The following is a 14,510-nucleotide window of genomic DNA, read 5'->3' as shown; positions in this document are numbered from 1 at the left end:
CAGCAATGATTGCCCACCACTGCCAGCAATCAGTGCAAACCAGTGCCCATAATTGCCAGCAATCTGTGCCCACAAGTGCCAGAAATCTGTGCCCACAAGTGCCAGCAATTAGTGGCCATTAGTGATGCCAGTCAGTGCTGACTATCAGTGCTGCCAATCAATGCCATCACTGCTGCCCAACAATGCCCATGAGTACCGCCCATCCGTGCCCACTAGTGCTGCCTATCTGTGCCCACCAGTGCCACCTATCTGTGCCCAGTGCCCACCAGTGCCACCCATCAGTGCTCATCAGTGCCACATATCAGTGCCCATAAGTGCCGCCTCATCAGTGCCCATAAGTTCCACCAAATCAGTGCCCATCAGTACAGCCTATCAGTGCTGCCTCATCAGCGCCCATCAGTGTAGGAGAAAAATTACTTATTTACAAAATTTACTGACAGAAACTAAGAAAAACTTTTTTTTTTTCTTTTTTTTTTATAGGAAAAAATAAAAAACCCAGGAGTGATTAAATACCACCAAAATAAAGCTCTATTTGTGTGAATAAAATGATAACAATTTCACATGGTTACAGTGTAGCATGACTGCACAATTGTCATTCAAAGTGTGACAGCGCTGAAAGAAAAATGGCCTCGACAGGAAGGGAGTGAAAGTGCCCGGTATTGAGGTGGTTAAAGGAAAACTGATCTATATTTTCAGTAAACATTGATAGAATTTTATTCAAACATCTAAAAAAAAATGTTTTATGTCTTTTGTATATTTTTAAAGCCAGTTGTGTTACATATAATCCTTTGTTATGCAGAACTGTAGACAATAGGGGGCTGATTTACAAAAGGAAAATAGACTTCACTCTGCAAGTGTAGTTACTTCAGAGCTTACTAAATGAGGTGAAGTTTCACTTTGCGAAGAATACCCAATCACATGCAAGAAAATAGGAAGCAAACTGCATTTTTGCTTGCACATGATTGGATGATGGAAGTCAGCAGAGTTCCCCTCATTTCCTAAGCTCTGGAGCAACTACACTTGCAAAGTACACAGTCTATTTGTCTTTAGTAAATCAACCCCTAAAGGACATACAAGTCTGATGGTATGTTTACTGCTTTGCTGATAGATAAACATCACTCCAAACAGAAATTTGGGATATTAGGCAAATTTACAAACACTAGGACACATGAAAATACAGTTTTTGTTCATGGCAACCAAAAACATTCTATGGTTTGTTTTTCTAACTCTTTGCTCTAATTCTTTGCTCCAGTTTAGTCAGCCCCTGTGCATAAATGAGCAAGCTAGAAAGGTGTGCGCAATTAAGTCCATGACCCTCTAGGCAGCCTTTCCCAATCTTTTTAACACAGGGCAACCCTTGAAATAACTTTGTAGGCTCAGGGAACCCATTGCTAATAATTACTATATCTACAGCTCACAGTACATCAGTGAGATGGTTACTAAGAAGTATGCTCTTTACATTTGTAGTTATTGGGAAGAATCCCCCCTTACAGATAGCTAAAAACACAATTGTTGTAAATGGTTACTGAGATCTGAGAGGCAAAAGTTTCTAATAGCCCAAGGAACCCCTAGACGCCTGTAGAGAAACCCTAGTTGAGAAAGGCCTAAGATCTAAAATTTCTACACTGTCCTATGCATGAAGCATACTATGGCTACACAATAGACGATTATGGAGATCCTATATATATATATATATATGAATATTATAAGCAAAATAGATTATTTGGGATAAGTAGATCAGTTTTTCTCCCCTGACATCCATTAAAAAAACATCCATCAGGATGTGTATTAAATAAAAGTAGCAAATGCTTCATATACAAAAATAACTGCATCAAATCACTAAAATGAGGAGAAAGCCAATGCGTACCTTGGCAGAGAGACCTCCAGTTGTAGCAGTACAGGGCTCAGGTATGTGTTCAAGTCCTCTACTATCTCATGAAATTGTGTACTGCATTTCTTCTCAGTCTCATCTTCTGAAATACTGGACACATCCTATACAGAATGAATAATTAACAGAAAATATAGTTTAAAAAAAACTAACAAGAGCTAACTGGATTTTACCTATCTGTAGCACAGAGCCACCAGAAAAAAAAAAAAATATTTCTAGTTGGTTGATTCACCCTACATACAGTATCCTTGTGTATATCTTTAGCTGACTTGCCTTAAAATTTCCTTGGAGGAAGTGGAGGTTTGCATTTTATGGAAAAAGACAGTGAAAGCTATGTACAAACAATGAAGGTGCTTAGCTTGAATTGTGAGCTGCAACGTTACTGAATGCTAGGAAAGAAAATTTAAACTTTTTTTATATATTCTACTAGTAACTAATTTCTTGTGAGTTTTCATTTTTTATGACTGACACTAAAGTTAGCCATAAACAGACTGAAAATACCATTAATAACTCGATTTCAAGCCATAATTGGGTAATTTCTGATCCCCCCAAGTTTCCTACTCACAGCATACCTGAGTTTAGTAGCAAAGCAATACCGAAGGCATAAACATAAATACAGAGAGGCAGGGCCTGCGTGCCTCAAAGGATTTTATGGTGAGTACAAAAATTCTAATTTCTTTCTCATCTACTGAGGGACACATAAAGTCCTTCACTTTTGAGACCCAACTAATCGGTAAGTAAACAAACTGTAACAGGCTCAAGAATAAACAAGAGAAATTGGAACTGTTGGCAGTCCAAAAGCCGGCTGAAGAACCTTATGCCTGAAGTTGGCACCAGATGAGACTAGAACATCCATCTGGTAGAACTTAGAAAACATCTGAACAAAAGACCAGACAGGAGCCCCGCAAGAAGTCCTATTGCGACGAAAACCGGTTGGGTAAAGGCATAGTTTTCTGTTTTCATGTTTGGATTGAGCCCGTTGTTTTGGCTGATGAGGTTTTTTCTTTCATTGTAATGGCATGTCAGTGCATTACTTGAATAAAACCTAATTTTAAAGATTTACAATATGTGGCGTTTATCTCTTTGCTGATGCATTCTACTGGATACTACGATCTTAGACCAGAGGAGTATCGTTTGGCATGTGACAGTTGGATGATCCTCCTGCTCTTTGTATGCTAAGGAACAACCGTGGATGGAGCATATGAGATTTATGAGCCCCTGTAATAGGTGGTCAAGACTCTGGTAAAAGTACATCCTAACTTATGGTGGTGGTGGAGGAGCTGAGTGAATTAGACCTTCTGCACATATTCATACTTTTATTGTCTTGCGATTATATCTCACGTTAGTGGTGTTGCCATTTACACGTCTAGTTACTTACTAGCGCAGTTTTATCTTGGTTTTTCATATTATATATACACTGGACTGCCTGCACTGTATATAGTCTACACTGAATTATATATATATATATATATATATATATATATATATATATATATATATATATATATACACACACACACTACATTAGCTGCACTGTATATACAGTATCTTACAAAAGTGAGTACACCCCTCACATTTTTGTACAGCTTGTATAACAGTGTTAATTTGCTGTCCCCTCAAATTAACTCAACACACAGCCATGAATGTCTAAACCGCTGGCAACAAAAGTGAGTACACCCCTAAGTGAAAATGTTGACATTGGGCCCAAAGTGTCAATATTTTGTGTGGCCACCATTATTTTCCAGCACTGCCTTAACCCTCTTGAGCATGGAGTTCACTAGAGCTTCACAGGTTGCCATTGGAGTCCTCTTCCACTTCTCCATGATGACATCACGGAGCTGATGGATGTTAGAGACCTTGCGCTCCTCCACTTTCCGTTTGAGGATGCCCCACAGATGCTCAATAGGGTTTAGGTCTGGAGACATGCTTGGCTAGTCCATCACCTTTACCTTCAGCTTCAGCTTCTTTAGCAAAGCAGTGGTCATCTTGGAGGTGTGTTTGGGGTCGTGAACATGTTGGAATACTGCCCTGTGGCCCAGTCTCCGAAGGGAGAGGATCATGCGCTGCTTCAGTATGTCACAGTATATGTTGGCATTTATGGTTCCTTCAATGAACTGTAGCTCCCCAGTGCTGGCAGCACTCATGCAACCCCGGACCATGACACTCCCACCACCATGCTTGACCATAGGCAAGACACACTTGTCTTTGTACTCCTCACCTGGTTGCTGCCACACACTTGACACCATCTGAACCAAATAAGTTTATCTTGGCCACAGCACATGGTTCCAGTAATCCAGTCTTCAGCAAACTGCAGGCTTTCTTGTGCATCGTCTTTAGAAGAGGCTTCCTTCTGGGATGACAGCCATGCAGACCAATTTGATGCAGTGTGCGGCGTATGGTCTGAGCACTGACAGGCTGATCCCCCGCCCCTTCAACCTCTGCAGCAGTGCTGGCAGCACTCATACGTCTATTTCCCAAACACAACCTCTGGATATGACGCTGAGCACGAGCACTCAATTTCTTTGGTCGACAATAGCGAGGCCTGTTCTGACCTGAAGTGCCGCTAAAATATATTTCTAATCAAGATTTTGTTACAAGAAATGGGTCATTTTAATCCCAACAGCTTTTGTAATAATGTTTCAGTGCAAAACGAAACTGACAAAAAGTATTCTAATATTCACAGCTTGGTAAAGCCCATTGAGTCAATTTTTGCCAAGACATAAGTGTTGTCGCCTTGTTATATGAGCTTCACCTGTAACTAATAATGGATCAATTAGGTCTCAGGTGTGTATAAAAAGAACAACAGTACACTAGACCTTCTCAACTGCAACTAGACCTCTGCAAACATGCCTAAGATTCACCCAGAGACTAAAGTGTTGATTATCAAGAGGCTGAAGACCAGATCCACTGCTGATGTGGCAGACACCTTCAATGTGTCTCAGCGTCGAGTTCAGAGGATAAAAAAGAGATTTGAAGAGACTGGAGACGTTTTGGACAAGGCCAGGTCAGGCCGACCCCGCAAGACAACTGCTCGAGAGGATCGTTTGTTGGCACGAAAATCCAAGGCCAGCCCATTTTCCACTGCAGCAGAGCTCCACGAGACCTGGTCACCTGTGTCAACCAGAACAGTTTGTTGGATTCTGTCTCGAAATGGCCTCCATGGTCGAATCAGTGCCCATAAGCCAGCACTAAACAAAAGACAATTGAAAAACCGTGTGGCATTTGCCAAGGGCCACAGCCTGCTAAAAGGATGGACTCTGGAAAAGTGGCAGAAGGTGGATTTTTCAGATGAATCTTCTTTCGAATTAAACCACAGTTGCTGCAAATATTGCAGGAGACCTACTGGAACCCGCATGGAGCCGAGATTTACCCAGAAAACAGTGAAGTTTGGTGGAGGCAAAATCATGGTCTGGGGTTACATCCAGTATGGGGGTGTGCGAGGGATCTGCAGGGTGGAAGGCAACATCACTAGTCTAAAATATCAAGAAATCTTAGCTACCTTTTATATTCCCAACCATAAAAAAGGCCAAATTTTGCAGCAGGATGGTGCTCCATCGCATACTTCCATCTCCACATCAAAGTTCCTTAAGGCAAAGAAGATCAAGATGCTCCAGGATTGGCCAGCCCAGTCACCAGACATGAACATCATTGAGCATATGTGGTGTAGGATGAAAGATGAAGCATGGAAGACGAAACCAAAGAATATTGATGAACTCTGGGAGGCATGCAAGACTGTTTTCTTTGCTATTCCTGATGACTTCATCAATAAATTGTATTAATCCTTGCCAAACCGCATGGATGCTGTCCTTCAAGCTCATGGAAGTCATACAAGATATTAAATTTTGATCTCACAGCACTACTACTTAATTTGCTAACATATTTTTGGATTTTTAGTAAAGTTGTTCAATTTCTGTATAGGCGACAAAACTTTTGTCTTGCCAAATAAGACCTGTCTGTCTTGATTAAATGATAAATCTTTTTTCAGTGAAACTAATTTATTTCAGTGCATTAAACATAATTGGGAGGGCTTTAGCTTTTCATATGAGCTATTTCTAACAATAATTGATTAATTAAAAGTCAGGTTAATAGCAGGAGTTTCTACAAAATAGAGAAGCGACAAGACTTTTGTCAGGGACTGTATATTCTACACTGACTGTTTTTGTGTGTGTATTCAGTGTAGACTGAGCTAGATTTGGCAGGTTAGTTAGTGGCGTGCAGACAGTTTAGTATATATATTAGGGGTGCGGAAATTAACAATGAATTCCTCGATTAATCATTCATTTTTTTGATCGATCAAAATTTTTTGGATCAGTAGGCTGCCTGCTCTGGGGCCGCTTTGGGCCAAGCTGTGGGTGCAGAGCTCCGCTCCCTCCCTCTGCGGGCATCTCCCGCTGTGTGTCCTGGAGCTGAGTGTGAAAACTTTGGCCGCGCTGTGAGAAAAGTCCCACCCTCCTCCTAAATCAGCTCGTCTGATAGAAGCAGTGTTCTGTCTATCACACGAGCTGATCTAGGAGGAGGGCGGGACTTTTCTCACAGCGCGGCCAAAGTTTTCACACTCAGCTCCGAGACACACAGCGGGAGATGCCCGCAGACTGTGTACTCCAGGCACAGGCACTGACTACAGTGAGGCTGTGATTATGGGCACGGTGAGATTGCATTATGGGCACGGTGAGGCTGCAATTATTGGCACGGCGAGGCTGTGATTATGGGCACGGAGACAGCATTATGGGCACAGTGAGACAGCATTATGGGCACAGTGAGACAGCATTATGGGCACGGCGAGACAGCATCATGGGCACGGCGAGACAGCATCATGGGCACGGCGAGGCTGCGATTATGGGCACTGTGAGGCTGCGATTATGGGCACAGTGAGACTGCATTATGGGGACGGTGAGGCTGAGATTATGGGCACGATAAGTCTGAGATTATGGGCACGGTGAGACTGCATTAAGGGCACGGTGAGGCTGCGATTATGGGCACGGTAAGGCTGCGATTATGGGTATGGTGAGGCTGCGATTATGGGCATGGTGAGGCTGCGATTATGGGCACGTTGAGGCTGAGATTATGACGTGTGACATCCTAGCCATGTCCCGCTATGTCCAGCTTCGGCCACTGCCATAACAATGGTGCTAAATCAGCTAAAAGTAGTTGGATCTGTATGTGTGTTATAATTAATCAAAATTAGTTGATTAATCGATTAAAAAAAAAAAAGAAATCGATTCATCGAACATGAAAATTTTAATCAGTAACAGCCCTAATATATATATATATATATATATATATATATATATATATATATACACATACACACACACACACACTACACCCACTACATTGGCTGCAGTGTATATCTATTCTACACTGACTGCACTGTATATATATATATATATATTATATATATATAAATAACAGTGCAAATACCCCTCCCTCACCCTCCACATATACCCCTCTTCACAAATACCCCCCCACTCTCCACAAATACCCCCCTCATCTCTCCACAAATACCCCCTCCACTCTCCACGGATACCCTCTCTTTACAAATTTCGACCCCAGTCACCTCACTAAGGACTTTGCTCGGCCTCAGTGTGATGACTCCCTCACCTCTCTTCCTGGTAGTCAGCTGGCCTGGTGGCCTGATCCTCTGCCCCCTGAGTTCTTCTGTCAGATCCTTCAACACAGCCTAGGGCACCTCAAGAACAGCCGACTCCACTCCACACCACGATCTCCCATCCTGATCGAAGGCCAGAATGGTGACAGCAGGAGCCTGGATCCGGGGCTGGGCACAGCCTCCGAGGGAGCGCTGGTCCTTCAACCAGTGTCTAGGTGGGTGGGGCGATTGGTAAATCCTCCCTCCGCTCTATGCTTTCCACTCGCCTATGTCTGTGTCCTGTGCTGTGTGTGCTGGGCTGCAGCAGCATGTGGGGGAGAGGAGAGAGAAAGCTCCCATGTGAGCACCGCTTCCGCATGTGACCCCCCCAGCCCCCCTCTAGCAATGCCACTGCACACCCTTCTACCTCCGGCTTGTGATTGCCTTCTCCCTCCCAGCAGCTGTGGCTGCACCCTAGGTGGCAGTGCGCCTTAGGCGGCTGCTTAGTTTGCCTAATGATAGCTCCCTGTGCTCCACCAAAATGGCCTACTTAGTTAGACCTAGTGATTCTTTAGAAACAAAGCAAGCACTGAGGCAATGCCGATGTGGTTAGCACTCCGCAGCTAAATTTTACCAGTTCTGAGCCTAAAAAAGTACCATGAGCGGAACCCAGTACCTGAAGATCACTTCCAGGCTAGTTCTGCAACATTTAGTACAGGGGGGTCTGGATAAGGGTCTGCAAAACTAGGTTGAAGAAAGGCTAATCTGGATAGCTGCCATGTAAGGACCAGATCAAACAGCGGTGTAGTAAGGAATCTCGACTGAAGAAAGATCCAAAAAAGATAGTAAAAATGTAGTTAGACTCCCAGCAGAGCTGAAGAAAAGAGGTCTATCCACCTAGGACACTAGCAAAAAAAACTCTTGTTTTCTGAAGGCAGCTGTAGATCCTGAATGTGAATGGCCCAAAGGATGAGAAAGAAGTCTGTCTGTCCTTAAAAACCCTTATTTCACTTTATCCTTTTCATGCTTGTTCACAATGCAGTGTCCTTCTGCACCTCCTTTTCAATCATTCCTGTACCCACAGAACCTCCATCATGTACATAAACTAGACGGGTTACAGACAGTGCATTTCACAACAGTCTCAGGGAAGAAGTAAACATGGCATACCAGAGAAAATAGCAGATACATATTCACGTGAGGAATTTACAGGGCAAATGAGTTAAAAAAATCAGGCATATATCCTAAAACCTAACCCTAGGTTTACTTTCACTTTAAATAATTTATTTGAACAAAGCTGGTAAAAAAACGATCCCCTTTACTAATCGCTACGGCTGTGATTAGTGCTATATAGGCTATATTTAGCACCAGCTACATACGCTTAACGGTGCTGTATTCTGGCAGTGGTATGGAGAATTCCCATCTGCTGCAGGAACAAAACGGAGTCGGGCACAGCCATTCACAGGAAGCCTTGTATTTTATCAATGAATAGAAGACTTTCTCTGAATGGCTAAAGTGGAGATTGTGATGTCATTCACTCACCTTTCCACCTCCGTTAATTAAATTAAGCCTTGTATTGATTGATGAAATACAAGGCTTCCGGTGAATGGCCAAGTAGCACTCACCCCAACTAGATTTTTGTCCCGACAGCAGATGGGAAGTCGCTGTACTTCTGCCGGAACACAATTCTGTATACTGTATGGAGCTAATGCTGCATACAGTTTATACAGCAATGACAGCGGGAGCATCAATTAGTAAAGGAAATAGTTCATATGGGTCAGCTTGGCCCAAAATAACTTTTAAAGTGAACATAAACAAGGAGTTAGTCCTTAATAAAATGTACGTGCCCATACTAAAGGCACACAAGAAACAGAAAATGAGTAATGTCAACCAGGGACAATCATCTTACAGATTCATCAAGCTATATTAGCGTTGCAAGCATTACCATTGCTGGATTGTTGTTAATGTTTTCAAACGCATTCTTCTGCCTTGTGAAGCTCAGTTGATGTTTCCTTTTGAGGAGATTCTGCATGGTATCTTGTTTGAACAGCTCCATTTTCTCCAACAAGCTGGAAAACATCTGACGATTCACAGAACATCGGGCCACTCTGGCTCGCACTGATGAAATGAAGTAGAAAACTAACTAATGCAGTAACAAGAACAGTCCTAATTAACAAAAAGAGAACAGATACTTCTCGGCACAAATGTTCCTGCCATTGAACAGTGCCATTAACAAACTTACTGGTTCTTTGTTGTTGGTGTAACTTTCCTTTCTGTGTTGAGATAACTTTTGGCTTTTCAAGTAGAGCTCCGTACAAGAAAGATCTATTGGAAATATTAAAGCAGATTTAAATTCAATGTAATTACTAAAACACAGATCAGTTAGATTCAGATTCTCAAAACTCAGTAATGAACATAAAATGCAGAGTGTTTGATAAACTGTAACAAATAATTGTCTTCTTCTTGTAAATGGTTTTACAGAAATAATGTAATGTACCTTCAAATTCTAGTAACCAGCGTAGATCAACATGGATATAGGACCAGTAAGCCGTGAAAGAAAAGTCCAACTATTGGTAAAAATGTTCCCTCCCCTCTCCTCCAACCTATTCTGCCCAACTTGTATTAAAAAGATCTGTGTACTTAACTATTTTTAATCTGGTCCAGTCACATAATCCCACAGCTCCGACTCCCCAGTGTCAATGAGGAAAGGAGAGAACGTCGACAATGGTTGGACAATGGAAGCCCATGGGTCATGGCTTCTGAAATTCACAGCCGCTGTTGAGCGCTCCCTTACACAGAGCTACAGAATCACGTGACAGAACTGGAGCAGATCAGATTTTTTATACAGGTTAGGCAGGATAGGTAGGAGGACAGAGGAGGAAACATTTTCAGGAATAGTTATACAGTCAGGTCCATAAATATTGGGACATTGACACAATTCTAATCTTTTTGGCTCTATACACCACCACAATGGATTTGAAATGAAACGAGCAAAATGTGCTTTAACTGTAAACTTCCAGCTTTAATTTGAGGGTATTTACATCCAAATCAGGTGAACGGTGTAGGAATTACAACAGTTTGTATATGTGCCTCCCACTTTTTAAGGGACCAAAAGTAATGGGACAGATTAACAATCATCCATTAAACTTTCACTTTTTAATACTTGGTTGCAAATCCTTTGCAGTCAATTACAGTCTGAAGTCTGGAACGCATAGACATCACCAGACACTGGTTTTCATCCCTGGTGATGCTCTGCCAGGCCTCTTCTGCAACTGTCTTTAGTTTCTGCTTGTTCTTGGGGCATTTTCCCTTCAGTTTTGTCTTCAGCAAGTGAAATGCATGCTCAATCGGATTCAGGTCAGGTGATTGACTTGGCCATTGCATAACATTCCACTTCTTTCCCTTAAAAAACTCTTTGGTTGCTTTTGCAGTATGCTTCGGGTCATTGTCCATCTGCACTGTGAAGCGCCGTCCAATGAGTTCTGAAGCATTTTGCTGAATATGAGCAAATAATATTGCCAGAATTCATCCTGCTGCTTTTGTCAGCAGTCACATCATCAATAAATACAAGAGAACCAGTTCCATTGGCAGCCATACATGCCCACGCCATGACACTACCACCACCATGCTTCACTGATGAGGTGGTATGCTTTGGATCATGAGCAATTCCTTTCCTTCTCCATACTCTTCTCTTCCAATCACTCTGGTACAAGTTGCTCTTGGTCTCATCTCTGTCCATAGGATGTTGTTCCAGAACCGTGAAGGCTTTTTTAGATGTTGTTTGGCAAACTCTAATCTGGCCTTCCTGTTTTTGAGGCTCACCAATGGTTTACATCTTGTGGTGAAACCTCTGTATTCACTCTGGTGAAGTCTTCTCTTGATTGTTGACTTTGACACACATACACCTACCTCCTGGAGAGTGTTCTTGATCTGGCCAACTGTTGTGAAGGGTGTTTTCTTCACCAGGGAAAGAATTCTTCGGTCATCCACCCCAGTTTTTTTCCGTGGTCTTCCAGGTCTTTTGGTGTTGCTGAGCTCAACGTTGTGTTCTTTCTTTTTAAGGATGTTCCAAACAGTTGATTTGGCCACACCTAATGTTTTTGCTATCTCTCTGATGGGTTTCTTTTGTTTTTTCAGCCTAACGATGGCTTGCTTCACTGATAGTGGCAGCTCTTTGGATCTCATATTGAGAGTTGACAGCAACAGATTCCAAATGCAAATATCACACTTGAAATGAACTCTAGACCTTTTATCTGCTCCTTGTAAATGGGATAATGAGGGAATAACACACACCTGGCCATAGAACAGCTGAGCAGCCAATTGTCCCATTACTTTTGGTCCCTTAAAAAGTAGGAGGCACATATACAAACTGTTGTAATTCCTACACCGTTCACCTGATTTGGATGTAAATACCCTCAAAATAAAGCTGAAAGTCTGCAGTTAAAGTACATCTTGTTCGTTTCATTTCAAATCCATTGTGGTGGTGTATAGAGCCGAAAAGATTAGAATTGTGTCGATGTCCCAATATTTACGGACCTGACTGTATTTATTTTTTACTAGTAATGGCGGTGATCTGCGATTTTTAGTGGGACTGCGACATTGCGGCGGAAAAATTGGACACCTAACTGACACTTTTGACATTTTTTGGGGGACCAGTGACATTATTACAGTGATCAGTGCTAAAAATATGCACTGTTACTGTACTAATGACACTGGCAGGGAAGGGGCGATCAAAGGGTTAAGTGTGTCCCTAGAAGGTGCTCGCTAAGTGAGTGGGGGATGGTCTGACTGGATGAATACAGAGATAGGTGTTCCTGCTTAGCAGGAACACTGATCTCTATCTTCTTCTCTGTCAGAATGGCGATCTGCCTTGTTTACATAGACAGATCGCTATTCTGCCTCTCTGGAGAGCGATCGCGGGTTTCCAGCGGACATCGGTTCCGCCAGACCTGCTGACTGGCACACCCTCTGTCCAATCGACGTGTGCGCGTGCGCCCCAGTGTCTTTTGCACAAAATGAAGTACAGGTACGTTGTTTCATGTAATAGAGCCACCCTGCTGCAGTATATCTGTAGTAGGCGGTCTTTAAGTGGTTAAGGTACAAAAAAAAAAGTTCAGGCTTCAAAACCACTTTAAGAGTGTAAACAGTTATGGGGCTCTGTTATTTGATGTGAATATGCATATTCAGAAGGTGGGATGCAGCATTTTTAGCATGAGGTCAAACAGTGCAGCTGTTGTGGAAGAAATCTGAGAATAAATTTAATTATAAAAAAAGATTTTGACCTTTCAGTGCAACATCAGTAGGGAAACACCGATCTATTATACACCATAGGAAATGCATGTAGCATACAAAAGACAGCTAAAGGCAACATTCTCACCTTCCTCTACTTTGTTTAAACTCATTCTATGTTCTGAGGCAGTGGTGGTCAACTGCCATTCCCAGGCCCCTTAACAGTGCATGCTTTTGAGTTCTCTACACTGGTGAAATCATTATTGCTGTTCATTTACACAAAGCTGAGTATATAGTATATAGACTATGGAGACAGTAGCAGCACCTGCACTTACCCCTTGTTCAGAACACCCTACCACGAAAAATGTAATTGAATAGGGTAGCATGGTCCAAACACTGCATGCAATACTTGGGTTGATGGGAAGGGATGAAAAGCTCAGTGAATACAGAAGTATGTACTAGGCTGTTTGGCACACTGTTAGACTTAAAATGAGTTAAAAGGAGTTTGGTGGGGGTCAAAAAGACCTGTTCAGTGCTCCTTTTGCACCCTGTGGAGTCTAATATAACGCTGTTCCCACTTACCCACAACAAACATACAGCAAATTAAGTCAGAAATATTGACTTGTTTAACTAGTTGGTGACCCAGGATAACACAGTCACTAAGTAAGCATCACAAAAAATGAATAATGTTTTCAGAAGGGAAAACAGCAATGGAAGACTGAAACTGAAACCTAGACCTAAAATTAGAAGAAAAGAGGTTTAACTTTAAACTACGTAGAGGGTTCTTTACTGTAAGAGCGGCAAGGATGTGGATTTCCCTTCCACAAGCAGTGGTCTCAGTGGGGAGCATCGATAGCTTCAAAAAACTATTAGATAAGCACCTGAACGACCACAACATACAGGGATATACAATGTAATACTGACACATAATCACACATAGGTTGGACTTGTGTCACATAGGTTGGACTTGTGTCACATAGGTTGGACTTGTGTCATTTTTCAACCTCACCTACTATGTAACTATGTAACTATGTGACCTGATGGGGAAAGGAGATAAAACCTTTTTTTAGGTACATCAACGATAGAAGGAAATACAATGGGATCACTAAAATGAAAACTGGGCGCAACACTTATGTTGAAGGAGACCTGTAAGTAGCAAACCATTTAAATAATTACAGTATTTCTGTTAGGTCTTCTCAGAAATGAATTGTACTAGCAATAACAAGTTGGCAAATCCCTTTGGTTCTAGTAATGATGGTTCATCTTTAGGATTTAGGAGACAGAGGTAACAGAGGAACTGGCTTTGTTAAAGCCTAATAAAGCAATGGGCCCCAATGGTATTCATCCCAGAGTTCTAAAAGAACTTTTAGGTATAGTAGTTGGACCATTAACAGATCTTTTTATTCAAGCTCTTCTAACATGTTCCACATGACTAGTGAAAGCTAATATTGTACCTATCCTTAAGAAGGACAACAAAGTAGAAGCTGGCAATTACAGGCCAGTGAATTTAACATTGGTTGTAGTCAAGTTAATGGAGTCACTCCTGAAAAGAAGGATCATTGATCACTTAAAAATACATAGCTTGCTTGACCCAAAGCTGCATGGTTTTATTGAGGGCAGATCAAGTCAGACTAATCTGATTGAATTCTTTGACTATATTACCGATGTTTTGGACCAGGGTGGTGCTTTGGACATAGCCTATCTTGATTTCAGCAAGGCATTTGATACAGCTCCACATAATGATCCAATACAAAAGTTGTACAAGCTAGGACTTAACCCTTGGGTGGTTCATTGCTGGAAGATTGGTCA

At 42.0% G+C, this 14,510-nt stretch overlaps 1 protein-coding gene across 2 annotated transcripts in view; it reads right to left on the bottom strand.

Moving 5' to 3' along the window:
* The window catches only part of CFAP46 (cilia and flagella associated protein 46), a 333,386-nt gene that overhangs the window by 60,968 nt on the left and 257,908 nt on the right, over nucleotides 1–14,510 (bottom strand). For both annotated transcript variants that reach the window (XM_073596084.1, XM_073596086.1), the window contains exons 47-49: nucleotides 9,715–9,797; nucleotides 9,418–9,590; nucleotides 1,868–1,992 (exon numbers count right to left, since the gene is read on the bottom strand). In XM_073596084.1, the coding sequence (XP_073452185.1) occupies nucleotides 1,868–1,992; nucleotides 9,418–9,590; nucleotides 9,715–9,797 (381 nt within the window). The remainder of the gene's footprint in view (nucleotides 1–1,867; nucleotides 1,993–9,417; nucleotides 9,591–9,714; nucleotides 9,798–14,510) is intronic.

This window comes from Aquarana catesbeiana, linkage group LG08 (assembly GCF_042186555.1).
Source record: "Aquarana catesbeiana isolate 2022-GZ linkage group LG08, ASM4218655v1, whole genome shotgun sequence".
Lineage (NCBI taxonomy): Eukaryota > Metazoa > Chordata > Amphibia > Anura > Ranidae > Aquarana > Aquarana catesbeiana.
The sequence above is the reverse complement of the archived record's forward strand: the minus strand, read 5'-3'. Positions and strand labels throughout refer to the sequence as shown.